Source organism: Chaetodon trifascialis, chromosome 4 (assembly GCF_039877785.1).
Source record: "Chaetodon trifascialis isolate fChaTrf1 chromosome 4, fChaTrf1.hap1, whole genome shotgun sequence".
NCBI lineage: Eukaryota > Metazoa > Chordata > Actinopteri > Chaetodontiformes > Chaetodontidae > Chaetodon > Chaetodon trifascialis.
Genome location: NC_092059.1, coordinates 9,747,646 through 9,763,586, shown reverse-complemented (window position 1 = coordinate 9,763,586; position 15,941 = coordinate 9,747,646). Strand labels below are relative to the sequence as shown.

The 15,941-nt window shown below is 43.2% G+C and overlaps 2 protein-coding genes across 3 annotated transcripts; both read right to left on the bottom strand.

Moving 5' to 3' along the window:
• Positions 1–546: 546 nt before the first annotated feature.
• fpgt (fucose-1-phosphate guanylyltransferase) lies at positions 547–3,838 on the bottom strand. The gene is made up of 4 exons (XM_070960706.1): positions 3,647–3,838; positions 3,388–3,555; positions 3,176–3,268; positions 547–2,500 (listed from the first exon to the last, which is right to left on the bottom strand). Exons 1-4 carry the CDS (start codon positions 3,717–3,719, stop codon positions 1,095–1,097), a joined length of 1,740 nt encoding a protein of 579 aa, XP_070816807.1. The 5' UTR covers positions 3,720–3,838; the 3' UTR covers positions 547–1,094.
• Positions 3,839–6,399: 2,561 nt separating this feature from the next.
• On the bottom strand, positions 6,400–15,516 carry acot11b (acyl-CoA thioesterase 11b). 2 transcript variants are annotated; one of them, XM_070960226.1, is made up of 17 exons: positions 15,308–15,516; positions 13,905–14,049; positions 13,579–13,777; positions 12,622–12,691; positions 12,118–12,178; positions 11,935–12,036; positions 11,708–11,843; positions 11,450–11,603; positions 10,574–10,693; positions 10,296–10,434; positions 10,105–10,160; positions 8,982–9,048; positions 8,797–8,880; positions 8,253–8,386; positions 7,727–7,858; positions 7,426–7,552; positions 6,400–7,286 (listed from the first exon to the last, which is right to left on the bottom strand). In XM_070960226.1, the coding sequence occupies exons 3-17, from the start codon at positions 13,766–13,768 to the stop codon at positions 7,128–7,130; spliced, it is 1,731 nt and encodes a 576-aa protein (XP_070816327.1). In that variant the 5' UTR covers positions 13,769–13,777; positions 13,905–14,049; positions 15,308–15,516; the 3' UTR covers positions 6,400–7,127. The 2 variants fall into 2 exon arrangements, with proteins under 2 accessions (XP_070816327.1, XP_070816328.1); XM_070960227.1 differs by lacking the exons at positions 13,905–14,049; positions 15,308–15,516 and having other exon boundaries at positions 13,579–13,780.
• Positions 15,517–15,941: the final 425 nt, after the last annotated feature.

Genomic DNA, 15,941 nt, shown 5'->3' with positions numbered 1-15,941 from the left:
TGTTTAAGTTTGCCTACAGTAAGATCATAACCTTCAGAGTTTAACAGAGAAACTGATTTGCTAATCACCTCCAATCAGCAACGAATCACTACGGCACAGATAAATCACCAGGATTGAACAACAGGCAATTATGGTGCCTCACTAGGAAGTGTGTTAAACTGGTGGACGACTGAGCAGAGAGCAGGCTCAGCCCCGCTGTGGTGCCTATCTACTGACTCTGTGACCAGAATAAAGATGAGAAGAATCCAGAAAACACACAGTGGAGTGCATCATGATGAGCGTGGGAAGGTAAAGCTTTCAGGCAGCAGAAACTTTCCTCCCTCCTCGGCCGACGTGCCCGTGCATCAAGCCGCGCCTGATCTGAATCTTTCCAACAACACAGCTGACAAAAGCTCAGAGTCCTGACTGCTGAAAAATCCTTTAATCAACAGATGATCATACAAAATATGAATGATTTGTAGCACAATCAACATAAAAAGTGTCATAAAATTCAATCAAAAATAGTTACTTCAATTCAGGGTTCCCACACATTTTTACCAAGAAGTCATCAAAGGATTTCCATGACATTTTCCCCCATTTCCAAGACTTCCAAGCAGTTTAACACCTGCAGGCCTACATGGTGATCACAGGGTGAAATGATGTGGCTCTTCCTGTGAGCCTACATTCCAGGTTTTAGTCAGTTAACGTTGTGTTTCAGCTACAGCAGTTTGCTGTGCTGGTAGAAGCAGTAGCGTTATCTGTCCCGGCTATGGCAGCTGTGAAATATGTGCCAACACTGGAAGCCTTTTGAGCGACCTTTTAATGCTTCTTCCCTTTAGCATGGCTGACCTGATGTCGCTAACACCCAGCGTGGCTATGATCTGCCACTCTTAAGCCATGTGTTATACGAGCCGTTTGACAGGGACAGATTAGTAAACCCACACTTCCCTTTTTGCTTATGGGCAAATTGCTAGCGCTTGATCATTTCACTGGCTTATTACACATTCCTGCCATCAACTAGCTGCATACGCCAATGTGCATCATGTGACACCAGTACTTAATTCCAAACTATTTCCATGCCTGGAAAACTCTGACTTCATAACTTTTGAGCCTTGTCAACTGTTCGATTTCCACCGTGTGATGTCTTCGTACAGTCCCTTCCTGAACTTCAACATCTCCTCCAGGTTCTTCTGCTCTAGGGCCTCCTGCATGGACATCAGCTTGGTGTCTTTGGGGAGGGTGAATGCGGAGCCGCTCAGGATGGCCTGCAGCATCTCCAGAGACATTGCGAATGAACTTTGTGGATCAGAGCAAACAGGAAACAAACAAGCCTTCCACAAACTACAGCTGGATGCATCGCCTGAGAACCTCAGGGCTTCATTTTTCAGCCCCCAGTGGGACAGACACTCTGCCAGGCTGAAGCCGAAAAGCTTCAGCTCCTCCATGAACGCGGGAGCTTCCACACTGCGCTTCAAGTCGTCATTAATCCCAAACACGACGGTTACACACCTGGTTTCCTGCTCGTGATTCACACACAGTGAATGCATGAAGACTCCATCTGGCACCGAGAGGCCTGCGCTGACCCGGCAGCTGCTGACGATGGAGCCCCCACCAACGGAAACTCCTGCTCCCAGTCTGGAGTACTCCACCACTGATCCAGCTCCCACAGAGCAACTGGGGTCGAGGACGCTGTACATAACGCAGCATCCAGAGGAGGCTTCATTCATGTGTATGCTAAAGGCACATGACAGGAGGCCCAGCTCGCTCCTCAGCACCGCGTCCTCTGTGAGGTGGAAGAGGTACTCTGACGTGGTGCCGATGTGATAAAACTTGGAGTTGTTCAGGAGGATGACATTCAAGGTAGTCCCCTTTAAAAGATGGAAGATCTTTTGCCGGATTCCCACCAGACCGCTCTCCTCTTTGGTGACATTTGCAGTGTTGCTGGTGTAATCTATTGTGGCTTTAGGGCCCAGCGCTTGGAGAAAGTCCCCGTATGCGTCTATCTCACAGTCCAAAGGCCCCAACTCTTTCAGCAAATCAAGAAGAGACTTTGCAGTAGCAAAGTCGACGTAATAGGTGCTGTCCGTGTAGACAAACTCAGCGTCAGAGAGAGAAAAACAGCTGCTCTGCCTTTTACACACAGCTCCGCTATCTCGCATCTTATCGACGCTCGGCTTGTGCAGAAAGCGCAGGCAGGACGCGTTCTCCATTTCTGAGTGAGCAGACTTTTCACACGAATCCAGCACGAACACTCCATGGGTGGTGCCGATAGAGAGCGGGGAGGGGTGGGCTAAAGCTGTGAAGCCTGCTTTGTCAAACCTGACACTCTCGTTCTCTGCAATGCTGTACAGCTCTATGTCATCTGCACAAGTCACCAGCACACCGGGCTTCATCTGTGAGGGGAAGTCCACATACATGGCCAGTTTGAGCTCCAGCATCTGGTACAGAGGGTCACCCAGCGGCATGGCGGTGAAGATCTTCCCCAGAGCGCTGGCGCTGGGCAAGCGTTGACTGAACCCTCCTGGAGGGACGAGAAGAGAGACATTCAAGTGGAATACGTGCATTAAAGTCAGTTTAAGACACTTCCTTTAAATGTGTGTCATCAGAATATGGTCACATGTTTTGGTCTCATCGTGAGTCTCGTTGTGAGTCCAGAAGCAGAGCGCAGTTTGAAAGGCAGAGTCAGGCCATAACACCACGTCCAAGTGTCGTAGCTTATTTTAATAGGGCAGTAATACTGTCTGCTCTCTGACTTGGCAAGTGCCTTTAACAACTCCTGAGCATTACTGTATTTTCAATGACTTTTAAATAAGCTCGCAACCCATCAATCATTTTTTTTCAGTTCGTTATTTTCATTCAGGTTCACAAGTCACAAGAGGTCATCGTGGCATGTACCTGAGGTGCTGAAGTGATTAGTCAAGTAATCAAATAAATTCATTGGCCAAATTTTTGATCATTTATGAACTGTTTCAGTTTAAGACTCTCTGGTTCCAGCCTCTAAAATGCGAAAACGTGTTGCTTAATTTAGGCTTGGTTTCAATTTTGTTTTTTAACTGCGGACAAAAAGAGGAACATGAAGACGACGTATCAGAAACTGGAAAACTATATACTCTATATGAAAACGTGCAGCCGTATCAGCATGCATTGGAGGAAAAGCAGCAGGAGAAATGACTTGTGACTGGTGTAAATCTCAAACCTGCATGGATGAGGATGACTCTCAGCCTGCTCAGGCTCTTCCCATAGATGTCAGTCAGCTGCTGCAGCGCACACAGAGTCGAGCCCCCATTCCCTTCAACACACACGGGCTCATATTAGCAGTAATAGGAATGCAGTGCTTTGTCGATGTCCCTCAGCAGCAAACAGAGGACAGTCAAATGAAACTGGAGAGTGTCCGTCTGACTCACTCACCTATTTTAGTTCCGGGCGGATCTGAGAAGACCTTGTAGTGGACTCCGAGGGGAAGCTCCTTCCTGTCCACTTTCTCATGGATCTGCAGCTCGTAAGCCTCCCTCTGGCTCACATCCACAGCGGTCAAAACCACCACGTCCCAAAACTCACCGGGCTGCAGCTCCCGGGCTTCAGGAAGAAAGAGCAGCTAGCAATGACACCTCGCACAGAGAGTGAAATACAGGCATGTTGTTTTTAGCCAAAATACTGACACACTCACCTCGCAGAGAGTTAAATTTTCTGAGTTTTTCTCTCGTTGAAGTTTGTAGCTTTGTGGTAAATTCATGGCTCATACTGTCGCTTCCTGTGTCGATTAAATACACTCGCGATACTGCAAGGAAACTTATATCCGACGGTGAAGTGTAATGAACCAGTCTGCTGCAGACCGCCTCTCAGTTCCGGGTGTCGTCACGTGGTTACGGTGCGTTTGCAACGTAAAGCGTGAAGTGAGCATGAGCCCAAAGTACAAAATCAAACATTAATTAAAACATTTTTTTAAGTTGGTGTTCTTTTTGTTTTCACTAGATCTCACTGATTGCATCTGAGGTCTACTGAAAATATTTTTTTTTATTATTGTAGATTTTTTTTTTCTTTATAAACAAAATAGCTACAAATATCAAATGAGTCAAATGAGTTTAGTGGACTTCCATGAACATCGTGAATCAGTGAAGTTTGCTTCCAATTCAAGCATTTTCCTGAAAGACGGTCTATTTTGAGGCTAAATATATTATTCTTTCATATTTATTATGCTTTAACCTTTGCTTTTTATGACTTTATATTTGTTATTTATATTGAAATAGACCTCTGCTGACTGACTTTGTAGCATTCTGCCTATTATTGTTGTATTTTCTGTATTGCTGTTTTGGCCTCCATTAGAAATTAACCTAAGATTATGTAAAATGTTTATATTTCTTTATGATTTTACTGTTCTGTGTTCCTGCACCGGTGCACAGGTGTTTTAATGTGTCTGGATGATTTTCCTGGAACTCAGGTTGAAAGTGTGCAGAGCTGCGAGTCATGTGAGTTCATCAAACTACATGTAACACTAAGAATGGCTGAAAACTTGATTAACTTTATTTTCAATCTAATTTAATTCTGTGTTGTTGTTGTTGTTGTTGTTGTTGTTGTTGTTGTTGTTGTTGTTGTTGTTGTTGTTAACCAAATCATGAGCCTAGTCTAATTCAGATATTTTGAATCTAAACTTCTCCTCTTGTTCTTAAAACCTCCCAAATTACTGGACACAATCAAAAGGACATGACAATGATGTCCTCAGTGGTAGCTGTGGTCCTGTGAGCTGCCCTTACAACTGCTAATGTTGTTTTTGTGATTTAACTTTACTGTCGTTAGCAGACAACTGATCTTACCTCACAAACAGGCCCACTTCCTGATGTAAACAAATCAGGTCTAGCCAGCAAATGGGTCAACTGAGTCGTTTATTTTTCTGAACGTGACTAATTGCCTGCTGTATCCATGAGCTAATCTATTGCGACAAATGCAATCATTGGAAAGTGCACTTGACTCCCTGAATGTAGCCTGTTAAATCAATTGCAAATATGTTTGCGTGACATTAAGTTGCATATTGTTACAAAATGCATCCTCTTTGACATGATCCACCTTCCTGGTGCTGTGTCTTAAGATGCTCGATGACAACCATATGTGTGAAAGTCCAGGGATTGGTTGTCTGCAAAAAATAAACCCCAGTGGTGCCAAATAGCAAAGTTAAACACAATTACAGACACTTGAGGAAAGAGCTGGGTCAAAAAAGTGCACATTTGTTTAAAAGGTTCAAGAAAGAATTCAGACAATGTCAACAACTTCAGATTTATTTATAACTGTTGGAGTCAGTTCCTTCCATAGTGAGTGGACTGGATTAGGAGTGTGTCTACAAATGCTACCAGGGTCCTCTTTTCCCCAGTTCAATATTGTGTTAACACTGTCTAACACCAACCCTGGGTGGGTTGATGATAGGACCCTGGGAACATAGGACCCTTTGTCATGCCCCCATTATGTGCTATATAAATCTGGGAAACATAGGACCTTGAGAACACACAAATGACTCCTACACAAACATCACTATTGAGTTTTAACAAGACATGCAAAATATGATTCTCTATATAATTCTTTGTGTGTTAATCAACATCCACTAGTTTTAAGTATTTCATTTCCATATTTACTGTGTGTGTTATTGGTCTTACATTTTGCACGCAGACCATAGAATTTGCTACCTTCAACCACATTATCCTCCCAGCATTGCTGAGTTCTGTCAACAAGGCTGCCTCCCAGATGACAGCCAACAGGTTGCAGGCAGACCCTGAACAGAAGGAGCTGGTAAACCGGTCTCAGATGGAGGCTGCCCTGAAAGTGTTAGGAGCCAGCAGAGACAGGCAGGTGCGGGATGCTGGGCAGAAGCATGCTGCATTTCAGAAACAGCCGAGAGGGAGGATGGCTTCAGAGTGGGCACGGATGACAGCAGCTTGCCTCACTGACTGAGGCCCTTCACGAGAATAGCACACATCAGAACTGCAGAGTGGCATGAGCTGGCAGCGAGCGTCAAGCTGCAGGCCAAGACACGATACACTCCTCCAGGGATGCTTTGGATCACAGGATCACCGGCTGGCTTGAGTCTGACAGTGTTTCATTGTTACATCATTACAGATGCATTCGCTTACACTCTTTATTCTCCCTGGTTTTGCTTTCTGGGAAGCAGTGTGAGCATAACAGGATGATCATGGAACAAACACAATACCTGGAAAGCAAGCAGAGCTACCGACTCCTTTAAACTCCTGTCAGAGGCAGCCAGCAGAGGCTTACTGTTTCACCTCCATCATGCTCCTCTGGTGGCCTGTGCATCTATCACAACATGACAATCACAAGTCACAGTGGGATACAACTGCAAGCTTTTCTGTTTTTTCTTCACACGACAAGGTTAAAGAATGGCAGGAATGCAGAGTGAGGGAGCATAAAAATGAGCATAATCCACCAGTCTTTTGTGTTTATTGTTTCAGTTCAATCAAGAAAACTGCTTGTCAGGTGAGATACTTGGCCATTACATGTCAACATGTTATACAGTCAGTGCAGGAGTACATACATCTCAAAATACAAACAGCATCATTGCACACTAAATGTACATACTGGCTTGCTTACAGCTTAATCAAATATATTAAAAACTTTATTTAGGAGGTAGAAAATAAACTATATCAAAAGAGGCTAATTCAAACATTGCATCTGAAATTAGTTTTATCCTCATGTTAGTTTTTTGTAAAGACTGAAGATAATAGGTCACTGCGATTGCATTAAATGCTTAAACCTATGTTTACCAAAATCCACTGGTCTATAAATTAGCATAGCACAGAATATTCTCCACAATATCGTGGCCCTAATAAAACTTAAGAAGCTTAAAATCCCAAAGAGACTCAGAAACACTGATCATTCTTGCTTCATACCCACTGATCTCGCTGAAAACATGAAGCAAATTCTTGAAAAAATAAAACTATACAGTGTATTTCTTTATCCTTTTTAAAGAGGATAACAATCTCCATAACAAGGTTATACAGTCATAACTAAGGTTTAAAGACTTTAAAAAAATACTACTCCACAGTACCTCCACAGAACAAGGGAGAAATGGGACAAAGGTGGAGAAATGATCCTAATCCCTCCTACTGATGCTGCTGCTCCTCTTGTAGGAAGACACCTCTGTTGTGTCACAGTGCAGACGGTGGCAGAGCAGCCAGGCTGTCCTTGTTGGCCTCCAGGTACTGACTACAGGCAGAAAAGACGCTGTAAAAGCTGGAGGAGAGGCCAGCGATGTCTGTGGAGATGTAGGGGAGGATACCTGGTGTGGCCTGGTTGTAGTAGGTGATCTGAAACATAACACATCAGGTCACATGTGGTGCAGTAAACCACTGAATGGACTAATTACTTTGCTTTAGTTTTGCAGGAGTGAGCTGTTGGGGTGCAGCAATGTGCTATTAGCATGTGTGCCCTTCTCATTTGGCCAACCTTGGTGACAGCACTGGACTCTTCCCAGAGTGTGAAGCCAGCGCAGAGCACCTCTCCCCTAGTGTAGTCCTCAGTGGGAGGGTGAGTGGGCAATGTGACAGAGCGCAGAGCGATCAGATACGGGTCCCTGAGAGGGACAAAAAGAGGATGGCATCATGAGACTTTATGAAAGCACAGGCGGGAGGCAGTAGTGCAATAACTGGTAGCATAAAAATATAATGCATGTGGTGGAATAGGAAATCAAGAACCAAAATGTGAAGAGACATGAGCAATGTGTTAATCATGGAGTATGTCACAACACCTGGGATCACATGGCTTCCTCCTCGATGCCAGCAAGATAAAGTCTTTCCCTTTGCCCCCTTTACTGATAGACGGTATAGCTATGCGATAAAGAGTGTCTTCTTCATCAGCATGGTTGATCACCTCACACTCCCTGCAGTAGCCACAAAGCAACAAGCATGCGATCAAACTCACATTAAAGATGCAGAATTAAATCAGCTCTCACGCTGCCGTCACTACGAAATAAGACAAATAAGTAATTCTGTAACTCATTGAATGGAGTTACTCATTACTCAGTAACATTTGCTAAAAACAAAACTGGATATTGTGGCCTGTTTGTTTAAGATATACATCTTCCGTAGAGAGAAACGGGCCTGAGGCTGAGTGCCACAGACAGGCACAGTAGGTTTGGGTGTTATTTGATTTACTGACGAAAGGAAAAATACAGAATAACATGTGAATTGTCCTTGAGGTGTTTTCTGCTGACTGCAAGTTGCTGTGCGCCAGAGGACGCCTAAGGCCAAGAATGTACAGTATCTGTCACTGACTCATAGTGAGGGTCCCACTCCTTTCTCCTCCTCAGATCTGACAGTAGGTGGAACGTTTGCTCCGCTGGTACGCTGACGTGCATCTCCACCTTGAAACACAGCATGTGGTTTTCCTCCAGCGTGTACAGTCTGACCTAAGAAGGAGCACATTCACACAGAGGAGGTGGGCTCCACGTGTACAAACAAGATATGTTCCCCGTTATTTTTTAAGTATGGGTGTTGTCAAAACTGCCACATGTACTGGTGGGTGCATGAGATATTGAAAATATAAATATCCATATTTTGAGGATTAGTATGGTCAGGTCTCAATCCCTGAAAATGACTTTTGGAGCAGAAATTTAAAGTCTCAGCTTTAGGCTTTCTGACTTATCCTGCATTATTCCACAGTTTACAGTAATTAAATCAATATGGGTCCACTTCCAGGAGAGACACTGTGAACCTGCCGCTTGTCCAAAATAATACAGATCAGAATGCATGGTGGAATCACAACAGCTGCAACGATTTAAACGGCTATATCCAAGATGATAACACAAACAGTACTGACCTTGTTTTTCTCAGAAGTTAATACCCAGTTGTTTCTGGTATCCAATAGTTTCAGTGCTGATACATTATTGTAGCTCAGGTACATCTGAAAAAACAAGAACAAAGGGCTGTCTGAACTCTTGAATACAGTGGCAATATCTAATAAGTCTTGCTAAGCATGCGAGCCTCTGCCAGAAATTGCAATACCTGGTTACTTGGATCCCAGGGTACAGACAGAGGCACTTCAGTTTGCTTGCAGGAGATAATGTATTTCCTGTAAAACATGTAAGACAAAATGATTTACATTCAGGGACAAGAGAAAGTTGTGGGAACCTGAATGATATGAACCTTTTTTCACTCTAGCAATGATCCAGCACATTTGGTTATCAAGCAGTGGAGTGAAGATTATACTGGAGGCCGGGTATTTTACAGTTGAACAATGAAGCGATTATGCTTGACAGACTCTGTACCAGTCTGCTCAGCTGTGATATGCTGCTCTGCCAAGTCATGTGCTGCTGCGGAGTATCGCAAACAATGGGCTCTGTAGAACAACACTGGACACACAAAGTAATAATGACTTCTAGTGCTTTAGACTGCATTATGTACTGTGACAGTTTTTTTCTGTGTATTTGTAGGTTTTGTAATTGTTTATGATGACTCGTTTTGCATGCAGTGTAGGTTTTTGGTGTATCATTAGTATCACAATACTTTGGTGTGAACTAGATATGAAGTGGATAGCATTAAGCCTTGTTGAATGACATAAACTGGAATCTGTTTGATTCCTCTGTACCTGATGAAGAGCCAATTTAGACTCAAAACACACTGTTCCTGATGTAATAAATACACTGTTTTAATGGAAGCAGATGGCACTGTTGTTTGTCCTTTGGGACCCAGAAAATCTACACTGTTAACAACATTCATCAGCTCTGTGATGTATCAGTAGGCTGCAAACAGGACAAAACATGATGGTTACGAGTTGATTATCATTGTGAAGCAGTCACAGGAAATGTAATGTGTTTGTGTATGTGCACGTGAGCTGCAGGCGACAGGCTGCACACCTCCAACTTCTCAGCAAGGTAACAACCCTTCCTTCGTTTCACTGTGCCCTGCTGTCAGCAGACTGATGCCGTGTGCAGCCTAAAACCAGATCACGGTTGCACACAGAATAATGGCAAAATACCAATTATTGTATGGCTTCTTTATTAATAATGGTTTGTCTTACTGCCCCCAGAATGATGTGACCTGCAGCATTTGCTGTTGCCACCAGTTACTGGAGGTGTCGCTAAATCAACCAGGACTGAAATCTTCCACTTGAAGGAGAGATACTAACCTATCAAGGCGAATCTTCTTCCTGGCAATAGCTTCCTGATAGCGTCTTTTTCCATCCTGTAAAACATAGGGAAAAACCGAATGCTGAAAACCTCACAAAGTGATGCTCATTTAGTGAACCTGGTATTAAAAATTTGCTTTTTTTCAGTTCAGTTCTTTACTGAACTTGATGGGCTCTTAAGAAAAACTCACCACGGGCTCAGGTCGTATCCGCGGCAGTGTGCTTGGTTTCCTGTCCCTGTCCAGCACCTCAAAGGTCATAAAAGCACTATTTATATGGCGCAGAGGTTCTCCACCCTGGTAGGCCTCAGCACACACACCCACCTCCATGCTAGACAACATGTACGCATGGAAATATATAATATAAACACACTCAGACTGTGAATGTGTAACTTAGAGAGACACTGTAAATGTTTAATAGTTTATCTGCCCTTAATGCCATAAGAATTTGTCATGCTGTGTTGACTCACCTGTGCTTGAAGGCATTGTTAACAATGGCTTTCAGCACCAGTCGGTCGCCAATATGAGACGGGCCACGAAAATGGAACATGTCTATGCTCCTCAGGGTTGGATGGGCATTACACAAACGACTAGATCCGAGGCAAAGAGAAAAAAGTGTTTGTAGTTTGTCTTGTTTGTTGCTATTTTGATTCTTGGACTCATTACAGATAATCTCTTAGTAAACTACAATTTGTTGGGAATTACTAGAAATACGCTTGTTCTCTTGCCTATTGTGTCATAGGAGAAAATCCACGTCACTCTCAAATCCGCCAATTAAATATGATGCTACAGCTAGCAGCCAGTTAGCTTAGCTTGGCATAAAGACATGAAACAGAGGGAAACGGCTCCCCTGGCACCTACCACCATCTCTAAAGCTCACCAATTACCGTGTTTTATCTTGTTTGTTCAATCTATGTAAATACTTAAGCATACAAACAGACTAATTGTTGTTTTCTGGAGGGGTTTTGTGTGGGACTATTTCTTGGCAGGGTGCAGTGACTTGCTGTATTCTCTGGTGGTTTACTGGCAACCACATGGACAAGCCAAGAAATAGTCCAGGCATAACTCACCCAAAAAACACATTGAACAAAAAAGATATAATGCATTAATTAGGAAGCTTTAGAAGTGTTGGTGAGTGGATTTTGTTTCCAGGCCAGCTCTCCCCCGCCTGTTTCCAGTCTCCATGCCACGCTAAGCTAAGGGACTGCTGGCTGTAGCCTCTTATTTTACATGATTTTGATCTTCTCATCTAACTCAGCAAGGAAAGTGAATAAAAATATTCTTCAAAAAATCAATTTCTTTAAAGTCTTTTAAATCAGAGAAAAACAGAACAACTAGGTGCACACCTGGCTGCGATTGTAGCCACATTCTCCATCCAGGCCATGATCTGGCCCCCAAAGGTGCTGACTTGGTGGTTGGCGTGTGGCGGCAGCACCAGCTCCACGCTCTCCACTCGTGTCCGCTCGGCTGGCACAGCGTCCTGATACTCCCGGCATTCTCCTGGTAACAGCACAAAAACAAAGAGCTTTAATCAATCGGATTCCAAATGGTGCCGCCGCCCGGCCAAGTGCTGTGTTATAAAGCCCTGCGTCCGCTGCCTGTACCCAGCTGAGCTGTGCTGCTGCTCAGTAGGTCTGTAATGATCTCAGCATGGATGAGCCTCATCCTCCTCCGCTCTGCTGCCAGGCTGTACTCCATCTGCTCCATTTGTGTGTGAGGAATCACCTGCTTCAGCTGTACCTGTGCACACACAAACCCAGCGGAGGTTGAAATGCCATTGGCTAAATGGCTAAAATGGTTTTGTGTCCATATTTTGCTTATTATCCCTTACCTTTCCAGCTTCAGTTCGTCTGGCAACAAAGGTAGCAAAGGCATGACAAACCTTCCACTGTCTGTCACTGTAAAGGTCCTCACAAGTCACCAATATACCCACCTGAAATGAACAGAATCACCACATTTCTCTAGAATAACATGGATGTTCATGAAGCTGAACTCAAAAACAACATTCACCAACCTCCATGCTGGACGTGAAGGCTCTGTTGACCTTTGCTATGATGTTGACTACCTTTCCCACCCTGGAGAAAACAGACACAGATGCTTCTCTTTACTATCAACATGAAGCAGTGATTATATCATCAACACAGTATGCATGTCTCTACTGTGAGACGCAACACTCAGTCTGTGTCTGGACCAGTTTGGCCATCAGTGTCCACCTTTCTCTGCCTGTAACTGGAGGGAGAGTGGCCAACATTTCAACTTAGCAGCTCGTATTCTCTGAAGAGTAAAACTCAAAGATCCATTTATCTATTCCTTTTCTTTTAAATTAAGCATTTATGTAACACCTAAGTGTTATTCAAACATTGTTATCAGCGTTTTGGAACAGAAAATAGACTTTTTAGCAGCATTTCTTTTGCAGCTTTGGTGAATGTTGACCCTTTTTGTTCTCCCCCACAGTCACTGCATGCAACATGTTCCGTCTGAGATACACCTTGGAAGAGCGTTAAGGTTAATGCCTTACCCTATGGTGTGTTCGAAATGGATGTCGTCCACAGATGCGGTGATACACGAACAACCCGCATGTCTCTCAGCTGCGAGGGGAGACATTACACGACTATTTAGCTCGTGCAGCTGAAAGTCACGAAGCATCAGTAAATCGGGCAAAGTGAAAGCTCATGAGCTGTAAATATGTGCATATGGAGTCATACAGAAATGATCAATCACACAGAAAGACTTCAGACCTGTTTCACATTTAAATGCATTAAATGCAGCACCAGATCTATTGCTTTGATCGGATGTATTTACATATGAAGGGGGGTGATTTTGATACAACCACTCCTACTCAATGCATTGAACAAAGGGGCTGAAATAAAGGCAAATACACCTTTTTTGTTTATGGGCTACATGTGCAGTGAAATAGGGGCGGAGAATATGAAAATATACAACCATGACATAATGTAAATCTGTAAACCGTCACAGATATTTCTATACAATTTGTGCTGTGGTAGCTATCTCTTCAATAATTTCTAGATTTTTTTCACATTAATGTGATAAAGTACCTTTAACAGGCTCTCTGCTTCTACATGGTGATGCACATGAATGCAGAAAATCTCAAATTTCGTATAATGGGATTGAAGATATATAACACCCACCCCTGGTTGGAAAGTTGATCTGTAACAAAGTCACAACTCGTGGCCTTGTCCAACAATAAAGCAGGTTAACAAGTATCGGAACTTGACATCAAATGTGGTTTATCCACCTGAAATCTTAGTAGAGAAATGTCACGCCACTTTGGAGATGATGGGATAATCTTGGCTAACCTTTGTGCAAGCTCACAGCTGCAGATGCATAACCAAGTTTAATGCTTTATGATCTCCTGGTGAGCAGTTATATCATGAGCTAGATGCTGTGATGTAAGAACGCTACTGAGAGTATAACTTTTAATCGAAAAGTGAGAGGTTTTCTGATGTTTTCCTACCAGACAAGCAGGCTGTGGAGTCCATCCACTTCAGCAGCTGCCCGACACTCAGCTCTCCACAATGGTTGGCATGGCATGGCAGCACAATCTGACTCATCTTCACTTCAGTGGGGTTTCTGTATCCTTCCTCGCTCTCCTGAATGAACAGAGGGTCCTGGACGGTGTCTGCATGTTTCCTCTCTGACGTCATAACTCACAGCTACACAGACAGGAAACACAGGCAAAATTAGTGACAGCAGAACCAGGACACCGTCCACTTTAATTTGGACTCAGGTACTACAGGATTATTAGAAATTATTTCAGATAATCTACATTATATGGCTTACATTGGTTGTAAACAAAGGAGTAAAACTGGAGCTTCTGCAGCATCAAATCTGAAGTGCGTCCTGATGTAGAAATATCACCTCCAGGTTTAATTCAGCAATCCAGATAACACAGGAACAGTGCTTCTTCAAAATGAGCCCCAGGCCTCTGTTTTAATTATAAAGGTTAAGAAATGTACGCTTAATTTGTCATTTTGTAATTTTAATTTCCTTTACCACAACATAATATTTGCATCGCCCCATCCTAAAAAAGAGATTTCTTAAAAATGAAAACAGTTTGAGACATTTTCATCTGGCACAAACTAACTGCTAACAACACCTACAATTTAAGCATTGAGAACAACTGCTACCAAAACACAGACATTTGTAATTCATTGACATGCTTTGATTTTGAAAAAAGCACCAGTGCTGCAACCTAAGACGCTTTCAGTAATCTGCAACTCAGTTTGTCTGAAGGATTTTTTATTGCAACACAAGGATAAGAAAAAAAAACCTGAAAAAAACCTTCAGGAAAAACCTGAAATGCCTATTTACAACCCACATCCCAAATAAATTGAGCTGCTGTGTAAAACATAGGCAGAGCAGAACGTGATTACTTGCTAATCCTTTCGGACATTTACTGATTTTAAAACAGCATAAAGACAATATATTTAATGTTAGACCTCATCAACTTCATTGATTTTTCTAAATATGTTCTTATTCTGAATTCCAGCAGCACATTTTAACCAGTTGGGACAGGAACAACGACAGACTGGGAAAGTTGCAGAATGCTCCATAAACACCTGTTTGGACCTTACACAGGTAAACAGGCTCATTGGTGACAGTTGATGGTGTCATGATTGTGTCTGAAAGCAAGGATGCAGCAAAGTTCACCACTTTGTGAACACGTGATTGTATTAAGGCTGTTACTGCATGCATAAAAACTGTTGTTGGTGAACAGTTTGTGCAGATGATTATTTTTATTGACGCGTTGCACAACGTCCCAACATGTAATGGAGCATTTGATTGAGCTGCTTCTCAACTATCATTGAATACAGCTTCACATACATCTCTGACTTCACTGCAGGCTTGGACTTGCCTTTTCACAGCAGTTTCAATCAAGCTGCGACAGAAACTATTTCAAGTCGCATGCAGTCTATTTTAAGGCATGTCGCTAAACGGGGTGTTCGTGGAAACTATTTGTTGGGATACAAGTGGTTGGCCGTAACTTGTGCACCAGTGGTGCGCAGTGGTCACCTGTCGGTCCTGTTACCGATGACAGGAGCCGCAGTGACCTTTTACACCGACTGCAGACGAACAAGCGCACATCAGCCGCATTAAAGCCTGTTATTCATTCTGCATAGACAAGTCTTCGCCCGTAAACACGCCGGCGTATTTCACACTGAAAACAAAATTAAATTTCTTACCCAGGTTAAAAGTTACTGTTGCTGGCGGAGTCGAGATAAAGTCCTTCACGTGCCAATGGAGGTCGACTACAAAACACTAGACCGGCTGACAGACTGGCGCATGAGATCCTAACCGTGACTCCTGATCATTTCACCCATTCCTCAACAACACAACTTACCACACACACACACACACACACACACACACACACACACACACACACACACACACACAGAGAGAGAGAGAGAGAGAGAGAGAGAGAGAGAGAGAGAGAGAGAGAGAGAGACGGACTCTCCTGTAGTCGTTTACGTTACGCCCACATTTAAGGTGGAACTGTAGTGACCTCATTTATACACTTACTAAAATAAAACGACGCAAACTAGACATGTTATGGATACTAGAAAAACTGTAGTGTTTTTAACCCCTAGTTCAACATGTGGGCCTTTTTTAATCTCTTCCATACTCGAGCACCGTAGAAAAGTTAAAATCTTCATCATAAGGCGAACTATCAATGATCTCCTCTAAGGAACTTGAGACTTTCTTATTGATTTGCTGTGCATTCTATGGCCTACATATTTGCTTAAGGATACGCTAATTTCTTATGTAAGAAAAAAAAACGGGCGTATCCTGCCCCAGATCATCACCATTATTTGG

Coding starts and splice junctions, on each gene's coding strand:
- acot11b (XM_070960226.1), bottom strand. CDS start 13,768: ATGACGTCAGAGAGGAAACATGCAGACACCGTCCAGGACCCTCTGTTC. Junction 11,604..11,707: donor CAGCAGCACAGCTCAGCTGG/GTACAGGCAGCG, acceptor TGCTGTTACCAG/GAGAATGCCGGGAGTATCAG. Junction 9,049..10,104: donor AAGAAGATTCGCCTTGATAG/GTTAGTATCTCT, acceptor CATGTTTTACAG/GAAATACATTATCTCCTGCA.
- fpgt (XM_070960706.1), bottom strand. CDS start 3,719: ATGAGCCATGAATTTACCACAAAGCTACAAACTTCAACGAGAGAAAAA. Junction 3,556..3,646: donor AAAATTTAACTCTCTGCGAG/GTGAGTGTGTCA, acceptor TTCTTCCTGAAG/CCCGGGAGCTGCAGCCCGGT. Junction 3,269..3,387: donor TCCGCCCGGAACTAAAATAG/GTGAGTGAGTCA, acceptor TGTGTGTTGAAG/GGAATGGGGGCTCGACTCTG.